At 54.9% G+C, this 26,967-nt stretch overlaps 2 protein-coding genes across 4 annotated transcripts; one reads left to right on the forward strand and one right to left on the reverse strand.

Moving 5' to 3' along the window:
- Window positions 1-2,480: 2,480 nt before the first annotated feature.
- On the reverse strand, window positions 2,481-7,709 carry TIMM10 (translocase of inner mitochondrial membrane 10). 3 transcript variants are annotated; one of them, XM_055142501.1, is made up of 4 exons: window positions 7,575-7,709; window positions 7,021-7,117; window positions 4,158-4,332; window positions 2,481-2,599 (listed from the first exon to the last, which is right to left on the reverse strand). In XM_055142501.1, exons 2-4 carry the CDS (start codon window positions 7,089-7,091, stop codon window positions 2,585-2,587), a joined length of 261 nt encoding a protein of 86 aa, XP_054998476.1. In that variant the 5' UTR covers window positions 7,092-7,117; window positions 7,575-7,709; the 3' UTR covers window positions 2,481-2,584. The 3 variants fall into 3 exon arrangements, with proteins under 3 accessions (XP_054998476.1, XP_054998475.1, XP_004620449.1); XM_055142500.1 differs by lacking the exon at window positions 2,481-2,599 and having other exon boundaries at window positions 4,060-4,332; XM_004620392.2 differs by lacking the exon at window positions 2,481-2,599 and having other exon boundaries at window positions 4,060-4,332; window positions 7,021-7,114; window positions 7,575-7,692.
- Window positions 7,710-21,483: 13,774 nt separating this feature from the next.
- Window positions 21,484-26,671, forward strand: SMTNL1 (smoothelin like 1). Its single transcript, XM_004620449.2, has 7 exons — window positions 21,484-22,065; window positions 22,941-23,073; window positions 23,168-23,219; window positions 23,860-24,018; window positions 24,419-24,527; window positions 24,628-24,779; window positions 26,527-26,671. The coding sequence occupies exons 1-7, from the start codon at window positions 21,484-21,486 to the stop codon at window positions 26,669-26,671; spliced, it is 1,332 nt and encodes a 443-aa protein (XP_004620506.2).
- Window positions 26,672-26,967: the final 296 nt, after the last annotated feature.

Here is a 26,967-nt window from a genome sequence, read left to right on the forward strand (position 1 = left end):
ACAGAGGGTAGGGCGTTTGCCTTGTACTCGGCGACCCAGGTTTGATTCCCAGCATCCCACATGGTCCCCTGAGCACCGCCAGGGGTAATTCCTGAGTACAGAGTCAGGAGTAACCCCTGTGCATCTCTGGATGTGACACCCCCCCAAAAAAAACAAAGCAAAGTAAAGCAAAGAAAAGCAGGTTTCTAGAAAGTGAATGACACGGGGGATCAGGAGGGTAGGCAGGGCGCCCGAGACTGTCTCAGAGGCCACTTACTCCAGGCCTCTGCCAGCACGCTGCTGCGTTCAGGACATATTCCTGACTCTTCCTGATTGGGGGACCAGGTGAAGAGCTGGGAATCAAGCCTGGGTTGGCCGTGTGCAAGGCAAGTGTCTTACCCCCCTGTAGTATCACTCCTACCCCACCGACATGCTTGGTCATTGAGCCACAGCTCAGTGGAACCCAGAGCAGAAGGCACAGCCCTTGGGTGCCAATGGGTGGACCAAGAGAACGACTCGGTGTTGAGGCCTGCGGGGCACTGGGCCCGCAGGGTAGCGGGGAGCAGGAGTGCAGACTGATGTTTCAGGGGTCCACTGTCAAAAGCAGCCAGAAGCCTGGAGGTGTGTAGGAGGCATTTCTGGATGGTGAGTCGTCTGGGATGGGTTCGTCCATCGGGGACCACACCTGGCAGTGATGTGGATTGCTCCCAGCAGTGCTCAGGCTCCAGCCGAGGGTGCCCACAGGCAGAGCCTGAACCCTTGGGTCATCTCCCTGCCCCTGACCCCCAATTTCCTTCAGGGCCAGAAAGCTGGCTTCTGCGGTAGAGCACATGCCTGCAGGTGCAAGGCCAAGTTCAATGTCAGGCACGGAATGTCCCTGTTCCCCACCCCAGCACTGCGGGGTGACGCTTATTTAAAAAACTAACAGGGAAAAAAAAAAAGCACCATGATAATCTACTAAAAACTCAAGTGAGGGTTAGTTTTATTTTCTGGCTTCTACTCCACTGTCACCCGCTGTACATCTGCTCCATCTTTTGCCACCCCCGGCCCCTACGTGTTCGCTGGGGCAGAGACCTAGCTAGTTCACTCCGGACATTGGACACAGCTCCCTGCATGCAGCCGGCCAAGAATAAATACTGTGAAGAAAAATACAGAATCGCTGACAAATAGCTCATCTGGGAGCCGGCCATCCACCAGGCCCTAAAAGCGCATTGTGAAAAGTGAGCTCTGGTTTCTGAGTAACTGGGAGTCTCGGCTTGCGTGGCCTTCAGCAGGTTATTAATTTCTTTTCTTTTTTTTTTTGCTTTTTGGGCCACACCTGGCGATACACAGGGGTCACTCCTGGCTCATGCACTCAGGAATTACCCCTGGCGGTGCTCAGGGAACCATATGGGATGCTGGGAATCGAACCTGGGTCGGCCGCGTGCTAGGCAAACGCCCTACCCGCTGTGCTATCGCTCCAGCCCCAGGTTATTAATTTCTTCAAGTCTTCTCAGTTCCATCCCTGAAATGAGAAAAATGGTCTTTGCCCAGAACGGGATTAACGGAAACAATATCCTTATTAGCACTCAGTGTTGCAATTCCCTAGCTATTCCTACACCCTGCCCTCCCCCCCTCCTCCTCCTCCCAGGCTCCCTGGCAGGGCTCCCCTAAACCCATCAGCGACCACGATGCACCTGGCTGGCAGCTGGAGTACGCCTGTGCAACGCGCTCCCGCCGTCCTCACCGCCAGGGTTTCTTTCACAGCCTTCAACAGTGCGCTGATGCCGAGGAGAAAATCCAGGCGCGTTAACACAGCTGGCCCCGCCCTCCGGGAGCTGTGCTGGCCCCGCCTTCCAGCTGTCGCCCGCGGCCCTTGACTCAGATGTCCAGGCGCCCCGAGCCTTCCCCTCGCAGCCCTCCACCCCTGCCCCTCCTGCTAAGCCTCTGCCAGCGCCCTTCTCCAGCTGCAGCTTCTCCCATCTGTAAGCTCCGACCGCCCCTTCCGGATGTTGCAGCACGTGCTGAGGAGTCTTGGATGTCCCATACTAAACTTCGGGGGAGATAATATAGCTGTTTTCCTCGCGGCTCCCCTTATCTTACTTAGCCCGGGGCCCCATAAAACAGGCGGCGGAAACGGTGCTTGCTCCTGTAGGCAGACAGCGCCACCTGTTGGCCCGAACTGACACTCCAGCATCTAAACCGGCGTCTTGGTGTTCTCCACTGCTTAGAGGATAGTTTTGAAGTTTTCAGTCCGCTGGGATACCCTCACACCAAAAAATTTTAAAAAATAAATAAATAGGGGCTGGAGTGATAGCACGGTGGGTAGAACGTTTGCCTTGCACGCGGCCGATCCGGGTTCGAATCCCAGCATCCCATATGGTCCCCTGAGCACTGCCAGTAGTAATTCCTGAGTGAAGAGCCAGGAGTTACCCCTGTGCATCGCCGGGTGTGACCCAAAAAGAAAAAAAAATATTTCTAAGCTCACATTATTAAGTACATAGTGGAAGGGAGCAAGAACACTAGTTACTCTGAGTGCTTTATTTACCAATATTTCCCAATACACTCAATGAAGTAGGTAACTTGTTGGTTACCTTCTATAGAAGACATACTGAGGCACAGGCAGTTAGACAGTGTCACCCTTGGAGAGAGAAAAAAAGAGAGGTCAGAGCAATAGTACAGCAGGTAGGGTGTCTATCTTACATACAGCCAACCCGGGTTCAATCCCCAGCATCTCATATGGTCCCCTGAGCAGCACCGTCAGGAATAATTACTGAGTGCACAACCAGAGCCAGGAGTAATCCCTGAGCATTGCCAGATGTGGCCAAAAACTGGGGGGGGGGGGGAGGGAAGGAGAAAAAAGAAAAGAAAGAGAAAATGTCACCCTAGGTCTGAACCTCAAAGCCCTAAAACTTCAGCAGTGCTCAGGATTGAACCCAGGGCTCCACTCCCTGCTCCAGCCCCCATTCCTGATCTTTAAAACTGGCCCTGTAGAGGCTGGAATGCCAACCTGTGTGGTAGAGCACATGCCTTGCTCGTGCAAGGCCGAGTTCAATGTCAGGCACGGCCTGTCCCCACTCCTTCTTTGCCCCTTGCCTTCCCACCGGGCAAGGTGACTTCTCCATAACCTTTTACTGCAAAGATGTCACCTGGGATCCATGTCAACCTCAGTCACACCTGGAGTGCACGAGCCTTGTTCTAGAAGCTGCAGGATGCTCTAGGGACAGCTCAGGACGGGAACTCACCAGGCCTGGAAAGCCTGGCCCTATTATTGCTCCACTCCTGTGACCTCTGGCGACCTTCACCCCAGTCTCCATTTCCTAAGAGGACCTTTGGGCTCGTCTGGCGGGTGTGACGGGACACTGTCTGAAGGCTGAGATCAGATCAGTCAGGAGGGCGCTTGGTGGGCAGTGCTGTCCCTGGGGCCCCTCCCTGGTCACTCACAGCATGCGTCCAACAGTGCCATTTAGAACCCAGAGGCGAGCCGCTTCCTTCCTGACGGCCTGTGCCCATCCACTTTTCTAAACCGTTCCCTTGTGTGTGAAAATGCCAGCCTTCAACCGTGTCAAGTGGCTTACACATGCTTGTATGTGCACGCACACACATGTATTTATCATGCACATCCTATGCTCCAGTCATAACTCTAGATGCTTTCCACGCAGGTCACTGAATCCTCACGATACCTATGCCTCCTAATACCATCCCTACCTAATCCGACTCTGATTATCCCCATTTTACAGACGAGGAAGCTGAATTGGTGACAGATTCCGGGTCACACAGCAAATACACACAAATACAGTGGGTTGCTGCGTCTGCTCAGAGCTGCCAGGCACGCTGCTTACACAAACACAGAAACACACACACTTTTCATCCAGGAGAGAGCTTGAACACATGAACACACGTCCTCTCTCCTCAGCCAGGCCAGCACATGCGCACATATTTTTTTTTTCTCTCTCTCTCACCCCACCACCCCTATTATTTATCCCTCTTCAACCCGGGGAGGATCCGATCGCAACATGCGCGCTATCTCTCCGACCAGCAGCGTCTCTACCACAGCCCAGGCTCCCGGACTCCCGAGCGCGAGCCGAGGCCTGGCAATCGTCACAGATGACACCCAAAGGGGGCTCTTTTATTAAGTGGGGGAGGTGGGGGGGAGGGCGCGGCCTGGGGCCTCACGCGGGCCCAGAGGTCTGCTGTACCCTCTTCATCAGCTCCTCGTCCTGCATAGACAACTCCGTTAACTTTTTGCCCATCCGTTCATGGATGTCCAGGTACTTGGAGACGCAGCGGTCCAAGCACACGGACTCGCCCTTGGACAGTTCCGCTTCCTTGTAGTGGGGAGGCACGCACTTCCGGTGACAGGCACTGGTCATTCTGGGGGGAAAGGAAGGGCAGGGGCGGGTCAGCGGCAGCCTGTGGCACCCCAGGCACTCCCACCAGCCTCCACTGCCACACCGACTTCAGCTCCCAAGAGCCCAGTGTGGACCCGGAGTCCGCCCCTCGCCATGTGAGCCTCGCCTTGGGACTAAGCATGTTGTCTGGGCCCATGTTTATGCCCAAACACAAAGCACTAGGTGAGTACCAGCTATGTTCTAGACATCACGTTAAGCTCCTGACACAAAGTAAACAGTCAGGGGCTAGAGCGATAGCACAGCGGGTAGGGCGTTTGCCTTGCACGCGGCTGACCTGGGTTCGATTCCCAGCATCGCCAGGGGTAATTCCTGAGTGCAGAGGCAGGAGTGACCCCTGTGCATTGCCGGGTGTGACCCAAAAAGAAAAAAAAAAAGTGCAGTCAATCTCTGTAACAGCCCTAAGAAGCCAGAGAAGCACTGTCCCCGGTTTACAGGTAATGATAGCAGAGCACATGGGGCTGGGATATGATCTACATCTTATTTGACTCCACATTTTATTATCGGGCTTTTTCTTTTTTTTCCTGATGATGGTGTGGGGGGGAATCATGTGGTGCCTGGGATTCCACCTGGCTTGGCCACAAACAATATAAGCAGCTTGAGCCCTGGACTCACTCCAGCCCAACACGGCCCACATTTGAAAAAGCAATCTAATATAAGGGGGCCACCGGGGGCCATGGACGCAGCTCCATGGAGAGGGCACACCGCAGCTGTATGAGCTATGTTCTTGTTTGCTTTTGCTTTTTGGGTCACACCCAGTGATGCACAGGGGTTACTCTGAATGCTCCTGGTTCATGCACTCAGGAATCACTCCTGCCGGTGTTGGGGGACCATATGGGATGCTGGGAATTGAACGTAGGTCAGCCACGTGCAAGGCAAACGCCCTACTCACTGTGCTATCACTCCAGTTCCCAGCAGCTGTATGAGCTATGGGTTCATCTCTAACACACACCTCCAGGACAAAGAGAAAAATTATCCTAGCATTTAGCTTTAAGATAAACTGAGACAGTTTCTTTCTTTCTTTCTTCTTCTTTTTTTTTTTTTTGCTTTTTGAGTCACACCTGGCGATGCACAAGGGTTACTCCTGGCTCTGCAATCAGAAATCACCCCTGGCGGTGCTCAGGGGACCTTATGGGATGCTGGGAATCGAACCTGGGTCAGCCGCGTGCAAGGCAAACGCCCTATCCGCTGTGCTATCGCTCCAGCCCCAAACTGAGACAGTTTCTATGGTTTAAAGAGAGAACACCAGAGAGCTTAAGCCAATACACTGAGGACGGAGGGTTTTGCATGCAGGAAGTCTGGATTCGAACCCTTGCATCACACCATTTCCTGAGCACCTCCAGCTGTAGCCCCCTAACTTCACCCCCCCCCCAAGAAAAAATCAGACACTGTGCCCAGAAATTGGTTCAGTACAAGGCTCATGATGAGATGTACAAGGTCCTGATTTCAAATCCAGGACTGCAACCCCCCTCCACAAAAAAAAGGGACAGACTTTCACGGACTGCTCAGAGCGCGCCAGTCTCTGTGCTCAGAGCTTGTTCTGTATTTCTCATTTAATATTTATAACATCTCCAGGAGGCAGGCGCTATTATTATCTATTTTAAAGAAGGAGAAACCACGAGTCAGACAAATTGAGAAACTTACTCAAGGCTCTGTTTGGTGGGGCCAGGATTTGTGGCCAAATTTGCAGAACGGTTAGCGGAGCACTGGATTCTGATGCCCTAGTCCTGACATCACTGCAGGCCAGCTGTGGACCCTCAGTAAGTAACTTAATCTCTAGATGTCTCCACTTCCTCTCCTTAAAGTGGAGGAATGAAAAAAAAAAATCAACCCAGGGCATTGTGCTCTGGAAAGAAAAAAAAAAGATCATGGGCCAGCTGTGGAAGTAGGTCAAATGTCTGCATATCTACCACGAGCAGGCCTGAGTTTGGTCCCTGGCACCACTTTGCCTCCTACTGCCAACCATAAGGGGTACAGCTCTGGGGGCCCTGGACATCCACCACCAGAGGCAGCTCCAGTAAAAATAAAATAAGAACCTGGGAAAATGCTAAGTGCCCAGGGAGAAGTAAGAGCTTAAGAAACATTAACTGGGGGGAAGAAATAGCGAAGGGGTTAAGGTTAAGCATGCTTGACTCTGCAAGACCCTGGTTCCAATCCCGGCCACCACGGATGGTTCCTTCCCCCACCACCAGGGGTCACCCCTGCCCACAGAGCCAGGAATAGCTCCAGAGATTATGGCAGGGGTGTGGCCCAAACCCCCAAGAAATGCTAAGGACTAAATAGGCCACGCGTTATCTGCCAAAAAAGCAAAATGCTCAACCGTTCTTGGAACGCAACCAGGGCCTGGCCTTGCGCTTCTCTTTCCTGCTGCGCGCTTTCCCTGCCAATCCCTCTTGGACCTCAATGCTCAACTCAAGTCTAGAGACCCCTTAATAACCTGCTCTTGCACCAGCCACCAACCGTGGGGTGGGGTGTGTGTTGGGGTGAGGGTAGGGAGGGAGGGGGAGCTGGGGGTGCTCAGACATGGCAACCACGGGGTCAGATTCCCGCTAGACGGTGGGAAGCAAGCTCCAGAAACGGTGCAAGCCTGCCCTCGGCTAGGCTGCGCCGTTCTTCCTCCCCGGGCCGGGAGCAGCCGGGAGCGGGCGCTTACCTGTTGTACATATCAGCCATCATCTCCACCTCCAGCTCGGCCGCGAGCTGCTGAGCCCGGAGCGGATCCATCCCCGTCCTGCAGCGCCGGCCGCCTGCTTCTCGGGGCAGACATCACCGTTAGCGCCCACCCCTTCCTTGGCCGATCTTTCCCCCCTCCCCCGGGGTGGGGGGACTAGAGGATGCGGTGGGCACACCGGGCAGCGGCCGGCAGGGGCGAGCGCCCGACCACTCGGAGCCCAAGGTCACACGGCACGTTACCGGGGAGTTACTGGCCGTGACACCCCGCCCCTGGAGGTCACCTCTACTCGAACACCGGTTCGGGCGCGCTTTTCTTTAAGCTTCCACCGCCCCCTTTATTTATTGACCCAGTGCCCCCCCTCTCCACACCCCGACGCTACTACCCGGCTCCGGGAAGCGCTGCCCCTGGACCCTGGGTCTCAGGAGCATCTTCAGGGCCGTGCAACACGCAGTACTCTAAAGTGGCCCAAGGGCTGCACCTCTGAAACGGGCAGCGCCACCCTCGGGCTCACCGTGAGGTTAGAGGGCACTCACCACAGCCTGGGGCAGGCGACAGCGCCCACCCCCGGTATCCCCCAACTTCTGGCAGGCCCCCCGAGAGCGCAGGCGGAGGCCAGGTGAAGGGAAAGCGGACGCACGTGGGTCACTTCCGGGAGGGAGGTCCCGCCCTCCTCTTCCCTCCGACTCGCTTCCGGAACGCGGCGGCCGTGAGTTCCGCGCTGGGAAATGTTCGACCATAGAGAGGAAACCGCCGGCGCTGCGGCCAGCGTAGGGCACTTGCAAGTGCTAGAGGAGACGCCTAGATACCATAGAGACCGGGGTGGGGGTGTAGAGCGCCTGCAGCCCGGCGAGCGTTTGAAGTTTCCGGCGGCTGAGCCCGGGCGCCGCGCCACGCCTCCCCGCGACCCCCTGAAGCTCACGCCAGGGCGCAAACCCGGCGTGGAGCCAGAAGGAAGCCCCCCGCCCCCCCAGCCCCAAGACCACGGTTCTCGGTTTCGGCTGCTCCTTCGTGTCTCCTGGGGGCTTCTTTAATGTTACCCGGGCGATGGTACAGCGGGTCGGGTTCGATGCTCCGCACCGCGTTTGTCCCCCCCCCCCCCAGCCTCGCCCGAAGTGACGCCTGAGCGCGGAGCCAGCTGTAAACCCTCGAGCACAGCTGGGTGTGGCCCCAAACCCCAGAGTAAATACAGAATCAAGTGACGCGCCGATGCCCAAGGCTCGTCTCCTGCCAAGGACGAGACTCCGCATCAGATTGTAAATTTCCCCGTGGGCTCCCTCGGAGGCGTGTTAGAACCGCTGCCCAGGGGACCTGTTGCCAAGTCCAGCTGTGTGTAGGTTGCACCGATAAGTGCGGCGCTGTGCTTTCTCGGGTTGCAAAGATAAGAGAGGTAGGGTTCCCCCTTGCAGAAAGAGGACGAGGCTGGTGCAAAAGCCGGTTCTCTTCGACTCGTTGGACATCGAGTCCTGGAGAGATAAATCCAGCAATTTTCGCTGCCGCTGGGGCTCACGGATCTAAGCGCTGGACATCGCTGCTCTAGGGAATCGTCTTTGTCGAACTCTGCGCGCTCCGAGAGTTTAAAATTGAGATTAAAGCCTGAAGAGGGGCTGGAGAGATGGCACAGCGAGTAGGGCTCTTGTCTTGCTCATGGCCAACCCGGGGTTCAGTCCCTGTCTCTGCATGCTAGGGTCCCCCGACTTCCCGTGCCAGGAGCCCTCCCTAAGCCACAGGGCTCAGAATAAACCAACCATGCAGCTGGAGTTCGTAACCTGCACCATCTTATTAATGTTTAAGTATGTTTGGTTTTATGGTGCAAAGTATTCCCAGCACTGCTAAATGTTCTCGCATTCACCCTAAGTGTGTCAACATTTTCTTTCCTGCAGTTAGCCCCTATTATGCCTTCTGCCTTCTTGAACTTCTTTTATATCTGATTCCTGTGTGTGTGTGTTTTGTTTTGTTTTTGTTTTTTGGGGTCACACTCAGCGATGTTCAGGGTTACTCCTGGCTCTGCACTCAGGAATTACTTCTGGTGGTGCTCGGGGGTAGGGGGAGAGGGATATGAGGTGCCAGGGATTGAACCCAGGTCGGCTGCATGTTAAGCAAATGCCCAACCCGCTGTACTATCCTCACTCTGGCCGTGTGTCTGCTTCTTTTAGTTCACCTAGCATCGTTTAGATTTCATGACTGTGTGTATCTCTTACTCAGTTTTTTTGGTTTTTGTCTGGGGGCCACTCCTGGCAGTGCTCAGGGGACCACGTGGTTCTCAGGCTGGAGCTTCCTACTTGCAGAGCCTCAAACGACCTCTTTGTTTTTGCTTCTGAGTTTTTGTTTCTGGTTGTTTTTGTTTGTTTTTGTTTTGTTATGGTTATGGGGGTCCAACTGATATCTCCTAAATGTGAAACAGTTTGGGGCCATAATTTTCATGATCCTCCTGGGCTACTCCTAGCTCTGTGCTCAGGAGGGACCCCTGGTGGTGCTCACGAACCATATATGGTGCCACGGATTTCAACTAGGGGCACTACAGCCACATGCAAAGCAAGTTCTTTACCTCCTGTACTATCTCTCTCTCTCTCTTTTAATTTTTTTTTGCTTTTTGGGTCATACCCAGCAATGCTCAGGGGCCACTCCTGGCTTTGCACTCAGGAATTACTCCTGGCAGTGCTCGGGGGACCATATGGGATGCCGGGGATCGAACCCGGGTCGGCCGCATGCAAGGCAAACGCCCTACCCGCTGTGCTATCGCTCCGGCCCCTCTCTCTTTTATTTTATTGCTTTCTTTACTGTTTGGATGAATAAAGCAGAATTTATTTGTCCATTCTCCTATCGATGAAGTTTTGGATTGTTTCCCTCTTGAAGCTACAATGAGTAATGTGGCTCTGAATACTATCATATGTGTTTTCTGTGGACATGATCTAGTTTTGCTCTTAAATAGGAAGGAAGGAAGGAAGGAAGGAAGGAAGGGAGGGAGGGAGGGAGGGGGAAGGGAGAGAGGGACTTTATGTTTCCACTTAATGCTATTCTCAAAAGCTATAGGGGTAGAGTAACAGTTGCCCAGAGTTAGAGTAACTGAGGGGCAGTGTGATGTGCATGTCTGTGTGTGTATGTGTTGCCCAAGAATGAACCACATTCTCCACATGTGCAGTATGTGCTTTACCTACCAGGGTGATGCTGATAAAGGAGCAGCAAAGCTCTGTGGTGATGAAATCCTGGTTGCACAATATCCTGATCATTGGAGGTGGTTAGTCAGGTTGACATATATAGATGTCAGAACTATACACACATTGTACCAATGCTCATTTACTGGCTTTGATATTGCATCTAATTAGGTAAGACTTAACCTTTACTGGGGTCCTGGTGAAGGGTACGTAGGCCCTCTCTGTATTATTTGCACAGCTTTCTGTAAACTTCTATTTCAAAAGAAAGTTTAAAAAAATTATTACAGGGGCTAGAACGATAGCACAGCAGGTAGGGCATTTGCCTTGCATGCGCCGACCTGGGTTCAATTCCCAGCATCCCATATGGCCGCTTGAGTACCACCAACAGTAATTCCTGAGTGCAGAGCCAGGAGTAACCCCTGTGCATTACCGGGTGTGACCCAAAAAAGAAAAAAAATCATTACAATAGGGACTGGAACAATAGTACAGCAGGTAGGGTATTTGCCTTGCATGCAGCTGACCTGGGTTTGATTCCCAGCATCTCATGTGATCTCCTGAGCACCATCAGGAGTAATTCCTGAGTGCAGAGCCAAGAGTAACCCCTGTGCATCGCCGGGTGTGACCCAAAAAGCCAAAAACATAAAAATCATTGCAAAAGAAATACCAATTCAAGTACTTAGCCTTTGAGAAGCTCAAGGAAAGAAAATCATTCTCATTTTTTACATTTTACAATAAGGTTGTTTTATTCAGGCAGATTTAAAGCATACCAAAAGAGTCACTGTCACTGTCAGCCCGTTGCTCATCAATTTGCTCAAGCCGGCACCAGTAATGTCTCCATGGTGAGACTTGTTGTTACTGTTTTTGGCATACCGGGAGCTTGCCAGGCTCTGCCATGCAGGCGAGATACTCTCCGTAGCTTGCCAGGCTCTCTGAGAGGGGCGGAGGAATCAAACTCAGGTTGGCTGCGTGCAAGGCAAACGCCCTACTTGCTGAGCTATCACTCAAGCCCATACCAAAAGAGTAGAGAGTACAATATACTAATCTACATGCCCTTCACTGTCACTGTCACTGTCATCCCATTCCTCATCGATTTGTTCGAGTGGGCACCAGTAACATCTCGTTGTGAGACTTCTTGTTACTATTTTTGGCATATTGAATACACCACGGGTAGCTTGCCAGGCTCTGTTTTGTGGGCGAGACACTCTCAGTAGCTTGCCGAGCTCTCCGAGAGGAACAGAGGGATCAAACCAGGGTTGGCCGAGCGCAAGGCAAATGCCCTACCCTCTGTGCTATCGTTCCAGCCCCATCGTAAGTCATTATTCACAATAAAACCCAAAAAAGTCAAATCTATACAAACATTAACAGTTCTGGGGCCTGGGGAAAAAGCACTTCCCCTCGGAGTGTCGCCATCAGCCTGGGCTTTATTTAGGAGGTCAGTTTCTAGTGTAATTTTCAGACCTGCAAAATTATAGCCTTTTTTTTGGGGGGGCGGCTTTTGGGCCACACCTGGCAGTGCTCAGGTGTTACTCCTAGCTCTGCATTCAGGAAGCATTCCTGGCAGTGCTTGGGGGTCCATATGGGATGCCAGGGATAGAACCTGGGTCAGCCGCATGCAAGGCAAATGCCCTACTCACTATACTATTTCTGCAGCCCCAAGTATAGTCATTTCTTGATGTCATCTAATGCATACGTTCAATTCTTCCAATTGAATTTCTAAAAAGTAAATCCTATCTAATGTGGTAAGAAAATAATGTGATAAATGTCTTTTTTTTTTTTTTTTTTTGGTATTTTGGGCCACATCAGGCAATGAGTGATCAGAGTTTACTCCTGACAGGGCTTGGGGGAATCATACATGGTACCAGGGATTGAACCCCTGCAAGGCAAACACTCTATCCACTTGTGCTATCTCTCCTGCTGAGATTTATCTTTTGCTTGTTTGTTTGATTGGGACCACACCCAGCAAAGCTCAGGGCATGCGCCTGGCTGTGTACTCAGGAATTCTCTGAGGTGGGGCTCAGGGAACCGTCTGGGATGCTGGGGATCAATCCCAGGTCAGCTGTGTGTGGTGCAGTGAAGCTCTCTACCCGCTCAACTATCATTCTGGCCTGGGCTCTGTCTTCTTAATAACCGTTTAAGAGCACAATGCAGTATTGTCCACTGAAACTTTATACCCACTGAACCAGCAACTCCTCATTTTACCCTCCCTGCAGTGTGTGGAAATCATTGTTCTCAGGGGTGGGAGGTTACATAATGCTGTGTTTTTTTTTTCTTTTTATTCTATTTTAGTATAATTTTTAGTACATATATATTAGTATGATTTTTAGTGTGTATATATATGTATTTTGCTTTTTGGGGTGACAGCTAGCTATGCTTAGGGGTTACTCCTAGCTCTGCACTCAGTAATTAACCCCTAGCGGTGCTCGGGAGACCATATGGGATGCCAGGGATCGAAACTGGGTGGGCCGTGTGCCAGGCAAACACCCTACCCACTGTCCTATCACTCCGGCCCTATTTTTTCCTTTTTATGTCTATGCAACTGGGGACTTGGGAACCCACAAGGAAGAGTCTCCAATGATCTCAATTACGTTCCTCCTTGGCAGAGACCATTTGTAGAGCCTCAGCCTTCCAAGAGCTCTTTGGAGCTCAGACCCTGCATCCAACATTGGTGCCCATGTCATCACCAGGCCGACACTTGGGCTGTCTCTCCCCCTCCCGACTGTCCGCTCTCAGCCTCCCAGGGCGGAGGTGGGGGTTAGATATCAGTTCCCATAGGTCTGTAATTTATTTGTTTGTCTATTTGGGGGTGGGGGGCACACTTGGATGTGATCAGGGCTGACTCCAGGCTCTGTGCTCAGAGATCCCTTCTGGCATGGCTCAGGGATCAGACGGGATGCCAGGAATCCAACCCCAGTCAGCCTTGTGCAAGGCAAGTGCCCTCCCCTCTGTACTGGCCCCGCAGTCCCCCAGAGGGCCCCTCTCGAAGGACACTCAGCCCCAGAGGATGAGCCCAGGCTTGTTGCCTCAAGACCCCGACCCCTCATCAAAGTGCCGAGGCCGAAGTTCCCCCCCACTTCCCGGCCCCCCAGATCAACAGGAGAGAAAAGGAACAAGATTACTTCAGTCCTTGGATGGGTCATCGGCTGGCTCCAGTGTCCACCATCCCTCCCCTCTCCTCTCCTGGCCTCCACCAGGGACACTCCAGTCCTAGCCGCCCACCTCTCAGGTCACTCTCCCGACCGGCGTCCCCTCGTGGGCGAATGCTCCCTCTTCGGTCTCTTTTCAAAAGAGCAGCCAAAAAGGAGCTGGTCAGAGACTAAAGTTAGATCCTATCGCGTCACAACCTGCAAACCTCCAGGGCTCCCAGCCACAGAGCAAAGCCTGAAATGCCCCCACACCGTCCCCTGGCTCCCACAGGGCCCTTTTTCTCCCCCGATTCTTTTTGGCTCCATCACCTCATCCCAGCCGGCTGGCCTTCCATACTCCCCGGTACACTCCTGTCCTTCCCCCTGCCGGAAATGCTGCTCCCTCCCAGATGGCGTCGGGCCTCATCCTCACTGCTGCACCCCATAATTCTCAGTCACGTCTCCTCAATCTCCAGCTCCAAGAACACCCCATTCCCACAATAAAGACCCTCCTTCGCCTTCTTCTTGCTGCATTTTTCTCCATATATACTCTACTCTCACTTAGCCTAACTTTTTTTTTTTTTTTGCTTTTAGGATCAGACCCAGCGATGCTCAGGGGTTCCTCCTCCTGGCTCTGCACTCAGGAATCACTCCTGGTGGTGCTCAGGGGACCATATGGGATACTGGAGATTGAACCTGGGTCAGCCGCCTGCAAGGCAAACGCCCTGCACACTATACTTTCACTCCAGTCCCTAGCCTAACATTTTTGACTTACCCCTCTAAACTGAAATATGATTTCTGGGCCAGGGACACAGCGTGTTTTGCATGCTGGAGGCCCCGGGCTGGATTCCTAAAGCCACGTCCCCTCCTGCCTCCACACCAGCAGGATGATCACTGAGCATTGCACCAGGAGAAGCCCCTTGAATGATGCTAAAAACAAAATCTGAAGAGTAAGTTCTATGATCAGGTTGATTTTCTGTTGTGTTCACTGCAGTATCCCCAGAACATACATTTTATAGCAAAAAATGATGAACCTAGTAAATGTGTGAATTGTTGAAGTTTTAATGACAAATGCAACGATCAGTTGCTTTTGCTGGTTTCGTTACTGACTAACAGGACGAGAAGAGAAATGAGGGAGGCTGGAGAGACACACAGCGGCCTGCATGCAGCTGACCTGGGTTCAATCCCCGACACCCTACATAGTCTCCTGAGCACTGCCAGGTGTGCCCCCACACCAAAAGGGAAAAAAAAAGGAAAGAAATGAGAAATGAGTCTGTTTAGTGGGTGGGCCACTATTTCTAGCTCTGTCGGGCAGAACATGTGTTGTTGGGGCTCAAGCTGGGGTTGGCAAGGAAACACCAGAGCCCCTGTTCTATCTCTCTGGCCCTGCGTTGTTTTTTGTTTTTTTTTTTTTTTTTTTTTGCTTTTTGGGTCAGACCCAGCAATGCACAGGGGTCACTCCTGCTCATGCACTCAGGAATCACCCCTGGTGGTGCTCAGGGGACCATATGGGATGCTGGGATTTGAACCTGGGTCGGCCGCGTGCAAGGCAAACGCCCTACCCACTGTGCTATCACTCCAGCCCCCCTGCGTTGTTTTTTACTTTATATTTTTCTTTTTCATTTCTTGATTTTGGAGCTACACCCTGCAGCACTTAGGGATGGTTCCTGGCTCAGTGCTCAGGGATTCCAGCCAGGGAGACAAGCAAGTGCCTTATTACCTCCTGATCTCTTTGGCCTCTCTGTTTTTTTCTTGTTATTGTTGAATTTTGGGGTCATATCCGGCTCAGATCTTCCTCGGGAATCACTCCTGGTGTTAAGAATTGCAAAGTCACCGAGCACAGGCTCCATATGTTCAGATCCTGAATTCAATCTCCCCTAACCCCCTCCATACACACACACACACACACACACACTAACTGGCAAACCAGAAAGGTGGGAGAAAGCTCAGCAATCTTGGACAGGTCAACTCTGAGTGGATGAAGGGAATTAGAAGCAGTCATAGAACTGTCATTCCCGGGCTGTTCAGCCACTGGGAACCAACCCTGAGCTCTCAGAGCAGGTTTCTATCCCCTGTTTCTATTCATTAACTTCTTTCTTCAAGCTATGTTTATTGAGCACCTAATACCTAACCAGGTAATTCACAGGGCAGTGGCCACACACGGCCCTGAGCATGCAGCTGGGAGTCCAGGGACAGAGGCAGACCAGAAAGTAATTTGGGCCCCAATAATCCAAAAGTCCAAAACTCATAGGCTTCAGGGAGGGAGAGGAGGTGGTGAGAGGTCTACCTGAGGAGAGAGGATTTGGGCTCAGAGCAGACGAGTGAGTCTGGCAAGGAGCCGAAGCCCAGAGCACTAGAAGGAGTCCACTTGCTGAAGAAAGTGGAAGGACGGGGCCAGAGCGGGGGAAACAGTGGGCAGGGCGTTGGCCTTGCACACCGGCCGGGCCCTCCTGGGCTTGATCTCTGAGCCCACCTGGAGGGATCCCTGAGTGCAGAGCCAGGAGCAAGCCCTGAGCACAGCCTGGTGTGGCCCCAAAAAAGCAAAAAGAAAAAAAAAGAGGGGGCTGGAGTGATAGCACAGCGGGTAGGGCGTTTGCCTTGCACGCGGCCGACCTGGGTTCGAATCCCAGCATCCCATATGGTCCCCTGAGCACCGCCAGGGGTAATTCCTGAGTGCATGAGCCAGGAGTGACCCCTGTGCATTGCCAGGTGTGACCCAAAAAGCAAAAAAAAAAAAATTAAAAAATTAAAAAAAGAGGAAGGAGGCCCATGGGGCAGAAGAGGAGGAGACGGGGGTGGGGGGGATTAAAAAGCTCCCAAGAAGGTGGGGGTGTCTCCTGGGCACAGCCTCAACCATAGAACCTACCTCTGACCACAGGACAGAGTTAAGATTCATTGTGGTTTTCTGGGTAAGGTTCAGTAGCCACCGTTTTTTGGCAGCGGCGGTGTGGGGGTCACGGCAGCTCAGACTACTGCTCAGTGGCCAGAGAGAGAGAGAGAGAGAGAGCACAGGAGCAGGCCTCTTGCCTTGTATGGTCCCCTGAAATTTCCCAAAACCCCCAAACCAATACTACTCCATTCTGGACTTGCCATGTCCTCTGAGTCCGGGGACACCCCAGCTGGGCCCCTCATTTTCTTCTTCTTGCCCGCCCCCACCACTAACCCGCTCTGTCCACTGTGAGTCCCCCAGACACCGCCTCCCGCCCCCCGTGGCAGCTGTCCCATTCACCCCCTTCCCGGCCCGGCACCCAGCAGCTGCTTTTGTCCCACCAAAATTCTCAGTGACAGTTGAAAGAAATGCAGAGCCCCCCACCCCCCGGGCGGGGAGGGAGCAGAGGGGGGCAGGGCCCAGCGGCCATGGTCCCAAGGGACCTGCAGATGGTTTTTAGCGCTGGGCGAGTCCTCTGGGAAGAACTCTGAGAACAGGACAGTTGCTGCCCAGGTCAGTGCCGGAGGGACGCTCTGATTGAAGGCTGCCACCTGTCAGATGCAGGGAAACCCGAGCCTCCATGAGGGGGGGGTACGGTGTTGTACCAACCGGGCAGTAAACAATGCTCTTTGGGGGTGGGGTCGGGGAGGGGGGGCCGAGGGAAGAGCTAGGGGCTTAAAGGCAGGCGGGGAGGAAGGCGGCTCAACAGGAGGAAGGACGAGACCCCACAGGTAGGAGAAACACGGACCCCCCTTTCCTGCGGGCCCCCTCCAGCTGCCAACCCACCTTCCGCCTCCCAGCCGGCCCCAGTCTCCTGCCAGTTCTCTCCACGGCTATGGCAATTCTCGCCTGGGGTGCCGGGCCGTGGGACACCCCCCAGAGTGGAGCCTGCAGGTGGCCCTCCTCGAAGGGCCCTCCCAGGGGCAGGGGAGCAGAGGGCAGGCTGCTGGCCGGCCGAGCAGGGAGACAGGCAGTGGAAGGGGCTGAGTGGGATTTCTCTGCGGGGCAGCCTCGCTGGGAGCTGAGCACTGTCACCCGAGCGGCTGAGGCTGGGAACGGGACTTCCGGGCTTCCTCTCCTCCGGGTCAGCCAAGACAAACAGAGAGAGCAGCGGGGTGGCCGCTGTCTGCAGTGTGCTGGACCGCGGGCCAGTGGGAGCGTGGGGAGAGAGAGGAGCAGAGAGCACCAGGATGCGGGCGGTTGCCTCACACATGGCCACTCCCTGCCCCATCCCTGACACGGCGCTGTCCCCTGAGCAGTACCTGAATCAGCATAGAGCCCGGAGTAGCCCCCAGCACCGCCAGAAATAACCCACTCCCCTCTACATCAAAAGGAAGGGAAGGGAGGAAGGGACAAAGAGAGGAAGGAAGGAAGGAAGGAAGGAAGGAAGGAAGGAAGGAAGGAAGGAAGGAAGGAAGGAAGGAAGGAAGGAAGGAACGAAGGAACGAAGGAACGAAGGAAGGAAAGGTAGGAAGGAAAGAGGGAGGGAAGAAGGGAGAAAGAGGGAGATAAGGAAGGAAAATGAAGGAAGGAAGGGAGGGAGGGAGAAAAAGGGAGAGAAGGAAGGAGGAATGGAAGGAAGGAAGGAAGGAAGGAAGGAAGGAAGGAAGGAAGGAAGGAAGGAAGGAAGGAAGGAAGGAAGGAGGGAGGGAGGGAGGGAAGTAGGGAGGGAGGGAAAAAAGGAAGAAGGAGGGGAGAGAAGAAGGAAGAAATGATAGAAGGAAGTGAGAGGAAGGAAGGAAGGGAGGAAGGAAGGAAGGAAGGAAGGAAGGAAGGAAGGAAGGAAGGAAGGAAGGAAGGAAGGAAGGAAGGAAGGAAGGAAGGGAAGGGAAGAATGAAGGAAAGGAAGGTAGGAAGGAAAGAGGGAGGGAAGTAGGGAGGGAGGGAGGGAAAAAAGGAAGAAGGAAGGGAGAGAAGAAGGAAGAAATGACAGAAGGAAGTGAGAGGAAGGAAGGAAGGAAGGAAGGAAGGAAGGAAATAATGAAGGAAAGGAAAGAATGAAGGAAAGGAAGGTAGGAAGAAGGAAGGTAGGAAGGAAAGAGGGAGGGAAGTAGGGAGGGAGGGAGGGAAGAAAGGAAGAAGGAAGGGAGAGAAGAAGGAAGAAATGATAGAAGGAAGGAAGTGAGAGAAGAAGGAAGGAAGGAAGGAAGGAAGGAAGGAAGGAAGGAAGGAAGGAAGGAAGGAAGGAAGGAAGGAAGGAAGGAAGGAAGGAAGGGAGGAAGGAAGGAAGGGAGGGAGGGAGGGAGGGAGGGAAGGAGGGAGGGAGGAAGGAAGGACAAGCTTGTGGTCGCATGGGTTGGGGCAAGTGGGCGCCGAGCAGCTGGGGGTTCCTTTACCGTGGGCTGCGGCTCTGCAGTGGATGCGGTGGTGGCGAGCGGCTATTCGTGGAGCAGCTGCAGTCAGAGACTCCCCCCCCCGCCCTATTAATATCTTGGAGCCCTTCCACTGCCACAGACACTGTGTGGAAAACCGGCTCTAGCTCAGTCCTGTTCGTGGAAACGAAGGCCCAGAGAGGCAGAGGGATGAGTTCCAGCCTGAGTGAGTCAGACGGGGGCCCAGGGCAGCCCTGCCGAGGGGCACCCCGCTCTGGGCTCACGTGCTCCCTGCAGGGGCTCTGGGGCGCGGGGGTGGGGGCTGCAAGAGAGCCAGGCCATTACAAAGAGTGGGGGTGCCAGAGCCAGGCACCCCAGGAGTCGGGGCTGGGGGGTGGTGGGGAGACAGCTAGAGCAGGGGGAGCGGTGGCAGGAGCAGAAAGCTCCGGCCGCTCCTGTGCTGTCACCCGCCCCTGTCTTCTGTCCCGGCCACCCAGGTGTCCCGGCCGGGCACCAGGAGGGCAGGAAGTATTTATAGGCCATGACACGAGTGCCTGCTTGCCTGTGCCTGAGTCATGCCCCGAAGTCTATGGGGATGGTCTCCTTTGCCAACAGACCCCCCACAAGGGCAGAGGGCTGGAGGGGCTGGACCCCACCCAGCTGTCTTTGCAGATCCTAGAGTACACCCAGTGCCGGAATAGGAAACCCCAAGAGTGATAATCCCCCTCCGCCCTGTCCCCAGGGAGCCAGAAGGTCAGCTTTCCCTGTCACCGTTAGCAGGAGCGGTTTCCACTCTGCACCGAAGGAAACGCTTCAGTGGCCAGAGCGGCCCTTCTCAAGAGCCAGAGGCCGGCAACCCTGGTCGAAGCCCAGAGACCAGTGGTCCAGTGGTTCCCAAATTTTGGGCCTTTTTGTACCACCTCTGGGACTTAGCTACATCAGCAGCCTCTCTGCACTGCTTCCTGGAATGTCCTCGGAATGATTCTTCAGTCCAATGCGTAGATGTTTAAAAGAAACCCTAAATCACTAAGGCATACCAAAACTTCAGTTATCGAGTGCCTGAAGTAGGAAGTGGAAGAATAAAGGCGATTGGGGCCGAGACATAACATAGCAGGCAAGGGGCTTTCTTGCCTTCTGTGTGTTTGACCCAGGTTTGCTTCCCAGCACCCCATGGGATGCCCTGAACCCCACCAGGAGTGATTTCTGAGCACCGAGCTAGGAGTAAGCCCTGAGCACATCTGGATGTGGGTCCCCAAACAAACATACAAATACCATCATAATAAATAAAGCAATGGAAACCAGTATTATTCGGTTCTCTCAAGAGACTCTGGCTGAGGGGCTGGAGTGATAGCACAATGGGTAGGGCGTTTGCCTTGCACGTGGCCGACCTGGGTTCGATTCCCAGCATCCCATATGGTCTCCTGAGCACCACCAGGGGTGATTCCTGAGTGTAGAGCCAGGATAACCCCTGAGCATCGCCGGGTGTGACCCAAAACGCAAAATAAATAAATAAATATTTATTTATTTATTTATTTAAAAGAGAGAGAGAGAGAGAGAGAGAGAGAGAGAGAGAGAGAGAGAGAAGGAGAGAGACTCCAGCCGGGCAGTATAGGGCTCTGAAGACCAAAGCTAGTGTGTCTCCGTTTACTAGGGGGAAGTGGTCTTCACTCCACAGATCCCCAATGCAAAATCAGACCAGAACCCCCCACCCCCCCACTGACTTCATCAATAAGAGACAAAAGCATTGAAATGATTTATAATGCCCCCCCAACCCACAAGGGGCAAATCCTACACTCAATGGGTACCTGAAACTGCACCTAGTGCTGACCCGGTATGTACTGTGTCCTTCCCTGCTGTTATGAAGCTTAATTTATCAATCAGACACAGTGAGAGATGAACCCTCAGTCAGGGATGCACCTCATGAGGCTGGAGAGCACAGGCCTCATTAGCTCAAAGCCCCGAGTTTGATCCCTGCTCCTGCACCCGTATTTAGAAAACTATCCTAACACAATCATAGCACTGTGTCGTCCCGTTGTTCATCGATTTGCTCGAGCCGGCACCAGTAACGTCTCCATCGTGAGACTTGTTGTTACTGTTTTTGGCCTATCGAATATGCCATGGGGAGCTTGCCAGGCTGTGCCGTGCGGGCGGGATACTCTCGGTAGCTTGCCGGGCTCTCCGAGAGGGATGGAGGAATTGAACTTGGGTCAGCTGCATGCAAGGCAAACGCCCTACCCACTGTGCTATCGCTCCATAATAATAATAATAATAATAATAATAATAATCTACATGAGTTGTGTGAATGTGGTCTCCCTGAAATATGGTACAGAATGTTTTTAGACCTCAGCTGATCCCAGGTAACAGAAGCACAGGTGAGGGGCGAGACTGCAGGGCCGGAGAGATGGCGCAGGGGTGAAGGTGCTTGCCTTGCACGAGGCCAGCCCTGGTTTGATCTCTGGCACCACATCAGGCCTGGCAGATCCAGGAGAAAGCCCTGACCACCACTGGGCATAGCCAACAACAATGAAAGCAAAACAATAACTATATATATACATATATATATATTAAAGATGGGGATGGGGAGAGACTGCTCAGGGCACCCAAAACCAGGCCACGACCACTTTAATGAACAGCACCCCATATGCAGCTAGTGTGGCTCAGCCCCCCCATGAGAGACAGCGGGGAGGAGGCAGGATTCTCCACTCCCGTCCTTTTTTGGGGGGAAGGGATCATATTCAGGGGTTACTCCTGGCTCTACACTCAGGGAATCACTCCTGGTGGTGCTCGGGGGACCATATGGGATGCTGGGGATTGGACCTGGGTCGGCCGCATGCCAGGCCAGCACCCGCCCCGTTATCCTGCCCAGGGACCACCTCCACCTTCAGACTCAGGGGACCCCTGGCCCTGCCTGTCCTCTCTTTCCAGAGATGGAGCAGAAGGAAGCAGCGCCTTGTGAGGATGGGACTGCCGTCTCCCCCTGCACAGAGGCCCCGGGCGCGCCAGGGGATGGAGTCTCTGCAGAGCCGGAGGCCAAAGACTCGGCAGGGAGGACCAGCAAAGTGCCATCTGCGGAGGGGAAGGGGGCGCAGGACAGAGCACCAGCGGAGAACGGCCCCACGGCTGAATCCCCAGGGGATGGAAATGGGCAGGGGGAGGCCAAGGCTGAGGCAGGCGGCAGCGTGGGGGCTGGACTCCCCAAGGAAGACGGCAGCAAGGAGGAGGAGAGCACGGCAGCTCCCGAGGATACGAGTGACAGCAAAGATGAGACCCAGTCGGCCACCCAGGAGGCACCCACGGCCAGTGACGAGAAGGCGCCTGAGAAAGAGGCCAGCCCCAAAGCGAAGGAGGCCGACGTGAATGAGGAGCCCAGGACAGCCCTGGGAGAGCAGGACCCTGCAGCTGGGACCCCCGAGAAAGCCAAGGCCCCAGCGGCCCCCGCAGATTCTGAGAAGACCGTTGTCGGGGACACGCAGGCCCAGCCAAAGGAGGAGGGCTCCCCGGAGGAGGTGGTGAGTCGGGCAGGGAGAGGAGGCGGGGACGCTCACAGTCTCCAGGAGTTCCAAGCTCCACCTCCACCCCCAGAAACAAATCCCCCACCCCCACCTTTTTTTTTTTAACTTTTTGTGACACACCCAGAGATGCTCAGGGGTTACTCCTGGCTCTGCACTCAGGAATTACTCCTAGCGGTGTTCGGGGGACCAGAGGAAATGGGGATCTAATCCAGGTCGGCGCATGCCAGGCAAATGCTCTAATAGCTGCACTATAGCTCTGGCCACAGATTCGCCTTATTTTTATATTGATTTTTGTTTTGAGGGGCCACACTGGAGATGCTTAGGGCTTACTCCTGGCTCTGTGCTCAGGGTTCACTCCTGGTGGGGCTTGGAGGACCCTATGGGGTGCCGGGGATCGAACCCAGGTCGGCTCTGTGCAAGGCAAGTGCCCTATCTGCTGTACTGTGGCTCCAGCCCCATATATATATATATATATATATATATATATATATATATATATATAGTTCTTTGGGGCTACACTGGCAGTGCTCAGGGCTTACTCCTGGCTCTGTTCAGGGACCCCTCCCGGCGAGGCCTGGAAACCTTGCTGTACTATCTGTCCGTTCCAGATCTGTGTCAGGGAATGGCTGGGAATTGGATCCTGGTGGGCACGTGCAAGGCAAGCGCCTTCCCTGCTGTACTCTCTCTCCAGCCAGTGCTCCCCTTTTTATTCCCAGGGACAAAGTCCAGTCTTTCCTCCCATCTCTATCACAGGCCTGGGGGTGTGGGGGCTGCAGCACCCAGCTGCCTTCTCCAGAACCTTCTGAGAGTCTCATCAAGCCTGGGCAGGAGCCTGTGAGCCCGTGAGCCCACAGAGACGATGTTTGTTCCAGAAGCCAGACGGTCCCCACGAAGAGCAGGCCCAGGGTGTGGAGAAAGAATCAGAGGAAGGGGCAGGAGGGGTCCCCAGCTCCCCCGAGGTGTGGCCCGAGAGCCCCACGGAGGAGGGGTTCAGCCTCAGCCCAGGTGAGTGAGAGTTCCCGGACCCCCGAGCGAGCGTCGCGGGGGGCCCCATACCTGGAGTAGATTCAGTCTCCTCCCACCCGCTCTCTTCCTCCAGATGGGCTGAGTCCAGACGCCGCTGCTTCTGGGCAGACCAGCCCTTCAGCCAGGTAATGTCACACCCTGCTCAACCCCCAAAGGCCCTCCCTTCACCTGTTCCCTTCCAAACCGGCATCCCTGGGCCCGAGAGAAAGCACAGGGGTTAAAGCGCTTGGTCTGGGGCTGGAGTGACAGTAGAGCAGGTGGCCGCCCCGGGTTCGATCCTCAGCATCCCCCTAGGGTCCCCCTAGCACCGCCAGGAGTAGCTCCTGAGTGCAGAGTCAGGAGTAACCCCTGAGCATCGCCAGGTGTGACCCAAAGAGGCAAAATAAAAGGAAAGGAAAAGAAAGGGAACAGTCCAGAGGTTACCCAGCAAATAAGAGGCTAAGCCAGAATTCAACCCCAGGTCACCTGCTCCCCTGGAGCTGGAGAAAGCCTCCTTATGCCTTTCCAACTCCACCCGGGCACCCCTTGCGCACGCCCCGTTCGCCGCCCGCGCCCCACTCCTCTCAGGGCTCTCTGGGTCTTTCACGCTGTGTCTTTTTTGTTATGTTTAAACAGTTTTGTCTCGCGTGGGGGCCACTCCCGCGGTGCTCAGGGCTTATTCCTGGCTCTGTGCTCAGGGCTCACTACTGGCAGACTGAGGGGGACCCTACGGCGTTCGAACCCGAGTCTACTCGCTGTGCTCTCTCTCTCCGCCCCCTCCCGCAGTGAGTCCTCTGCCAGCGACGTGCCGCAGAGTCCCACGGAGCCGCCTCCCGCCCAGGAGAAGAAGAAGGAGAAGGCGCCGGAGCGCAGGGCGAGCGCCCCCTCCCGGCCGCGCGGGGCCCGCGCACAGAACCGCAAAGCCATCGTGGACAAGTTCGGCGGGTAGGGCCTGCGGGGGAGCGGGGCTGGGTGAGGCGGGGGCAGGGGGGGCTGGGGAGGGGAGGTGGCATCGCCCCTGATGAGCACCCCCCTTCCCCTGCACCCCTGATGCACACCCCCTTCCCTGAACCCCTGATGCGCACCCCCTTCCCTGCACCCCTGATGAGCATCCCCTTCCCTGCACCCCTGATGCGCACCCCCTTCCCTGGCCCCTGATGCCCACCCCCCTTCCCTGCACCTCTGATGCTCACCCTCCTTCCCTGCACCTCTGATGAGCATCCCCTTCCCTGCACCCCTGATGCGCACCCCCTTCCCTGCACCGCTGATGAGCACCCCCTTCTCTGGCCCCTGATGCGCACCCCCTTCCCTGCACCCCTGATGCGCATTCCCTTCCCGCGCTCAGGGCCGCCTCGGGGACGCTGTTCCGCAACCCCAAGGCGGCGGGGGCGGCCATCGGCAGCGTGAAGAGCATGCTTCTGGAGTGGTGCCGCGCCATGACCAGAAACTACGAGGTGGGTGTGGGGCAGGGCCGCCGCGGGGTCTGCGGGGAGGGCGGCCCCTCCCGAGCGGGGTCCGCGGGGACGGCCCTCGGCTCACGGCGGCTGCCCGCAGCACGTGGACATCCAGAACTTCTCGTCGAGCTGGAGCAGCGGCATGGCCTTCTGCGCGCTCATCCACAAGTTCTTCCCCGACGCCTTCGACTACGCGGCGCTGGACCCCGCGCAGCGCCGGCACAACTTCACCCTGGCCTTCTCCACGGCAGAGTAAGCCACGGCCCCCCCAGGGAACCCGCGAGTGAGGCTGCCGCTGGATCCCAGCAGCGGGGAGGGGCTGGGGGCACATTTCCACATTCCAACCTTTTTTTTTTTTTCTTGCCTTTTGGGTCACACGCAGCGATGCACAGGGGTTACTCCTGGCTTTGCAGTGGGGAATTACTCCAGGCGGTGCTCCGGGGACCATATGGGCACATGGGATGCTGGGGATCGAACCTACCCGCAGTGCTATTGCTCAGGCACCATTCCAAACATTTTTGGGGGGGCACACCCAGGAGTATTCAGGGATCACTCCCTGTGGGTCTGGGGTGCAGGGGGCATCGAACCTGGCTTGGAAGCATGCAGGGCAAGCGCCTGACCCTCCATACTATCTCTCCTGCCTCATCACAATGATTTTTGAATTCCAAGAACAGTCCTGGGGCTGCTAGGACAGAGGGGAAGAGGCTTGTCATATATGCCATAGACTCGGTTCCAATCGGCACCACATATGGTCCGCCGGCACCTCTAGAGATCACTGGAGCAGAGAGCTAAGAGCAGCCGCTGATACAGAGCGGGGGAGATAGGAGAGTGGGCAGGGCACTTGCCTTGTACCCGGCTCACCAGGGTTCAGTCCTAGCACCCCATACGGTTTCTGCAGCCCCACAGGGAGTGATCCCTGAGCACACAGTCAGGAGTAAGTCTTGAGCACCGCCCCCCCCTCCAAAACCCTGACCAACACTTGGGTGTGGTCTACACCCCTCAAAGAAAAAAAAAAAAACTGTGTCCACAGAATCCGCTTCTTGCTGGCTGCCTGCTGGTCTCTTACCTTCTCAAAGGTCAGGCAGATTAGGAACATGCTCGTATGTTTGAACAGTAAAATAATAGTAAATGATTAAGTTCTCGTAAATAATTAAGTTCATTAAAATAAGTAAGTTAATTAAAGTAATAAAAATAGTGAATTTGGGGGCTGGAGAGATAGCACAGCGGGGAGCACGAGATGAAGCTCCTGGCTGTGAGCCCCAGCAGGGGTGAGCTCAGATGATTAGCTTCCGCAAAGCCAGGAGTAGCTCATGGCCCTGTGGGCCGCCCTGCAGCTACTCTCAGGCACCGTAAATGCCCTGTCTCAGTGCCTTTGCACTGTCAGCTTCCTCTGCCGGATCCCTGTCCTCCTGCCTGGTGCTCTAATGAAAACTACCAGGGGCTGGAGTGATAGCACAGCGGGAAGGGCATTTGCCTTGCACGTGGTCAACCCGGGTTCGATTCCCAGCATCCCATGTGGTCCCCCAAGCACGGCCAGGAGTAATTCCTGAGTGCACGAGCCAGGAGTAACCCCTGTGCATCGTCGGGTGTGACCCAAAAAAAAAAAAAAGAAAGAAAGAAAATATGGGCTTTAGAGGCCAGGTAGTACAAGGGGTAAGGCACTCCTGCATGGATCGAGTTTGATCCTGCGCATCACATGCTGTCAGTCCCTGGAGCACCTGCAGGGAGCACTCCCGAGCACAGAGCCAGGAATAGCCCCTGAACACCAGCAGTTACGACGCACCCCCACACACACACACACACCCCACCTGACAAAAAGAAAAGAAAGTGTGGGCTTTGCAATGAGGCCACGCCGAGTCTGACTCTTCGCCGACTCTGTCCAATGGCCTCGAAGACCATCAGGGTCGACATCCACAGCTCTGAGGGTCTCGGCCTGGCGGAGCTGCCCCCGGCCCTTTGCTCTCGGCCCCTCACGTGCCCCGCCCCGCCCCGCCCCCAGGACGCTGGCCGACTGTGCCCAGCTGCTGGAGGTGGACGACATGGTGCGGCTGGCGGTGCCTGACTCCAAGTGCGTCTACACCTACATCCAGGAGCTATACCGCAGCCTCGTGCAGAAGGGGCTGGTGAAGACCAAGAAGAAATGAGGCCCGGTCTGGCCCGGCGGGCACAGGTGGACGGGTTGCAGCCAGGGCGGGTGGAACCGGCCTTAACTGCTAGTAAAAATTCTTTTGTAAAAAAAAAAAAATCTTGTCTGGTCCCTCCCTGCTTCCTGCCTCCCCAGCCTGGGAGTCTCCCAGACTGGTGGCGGTCAGAAGCTCTCACCGGTATCCCCTGTTCAGTAACCTAGAGAGGGATTTGGGGGGGGACCTCAGTGTGGGTGCCCCAGTGGTCTGCTGTGTGACCTAAGGTCAGTGGCTTTCCCTCTCTGAGCCTCAGGGTA

The sequence above is a fragment of the Sorex araneus genome, chromosome 6 (assembly GCF_027595985.1).
Source record: "Sorex araneus isolate mSorAra2 chromosome 6, mSorAra2.pri, whole genome shotgun sequence".
NCBI classification, from domain to species: domain Eukaryota; kingdom Metazoa; phylum Chordata; class Mammalia; order Eulipotyphla; family Soricidae; genus Sorex; species Sorex araneus.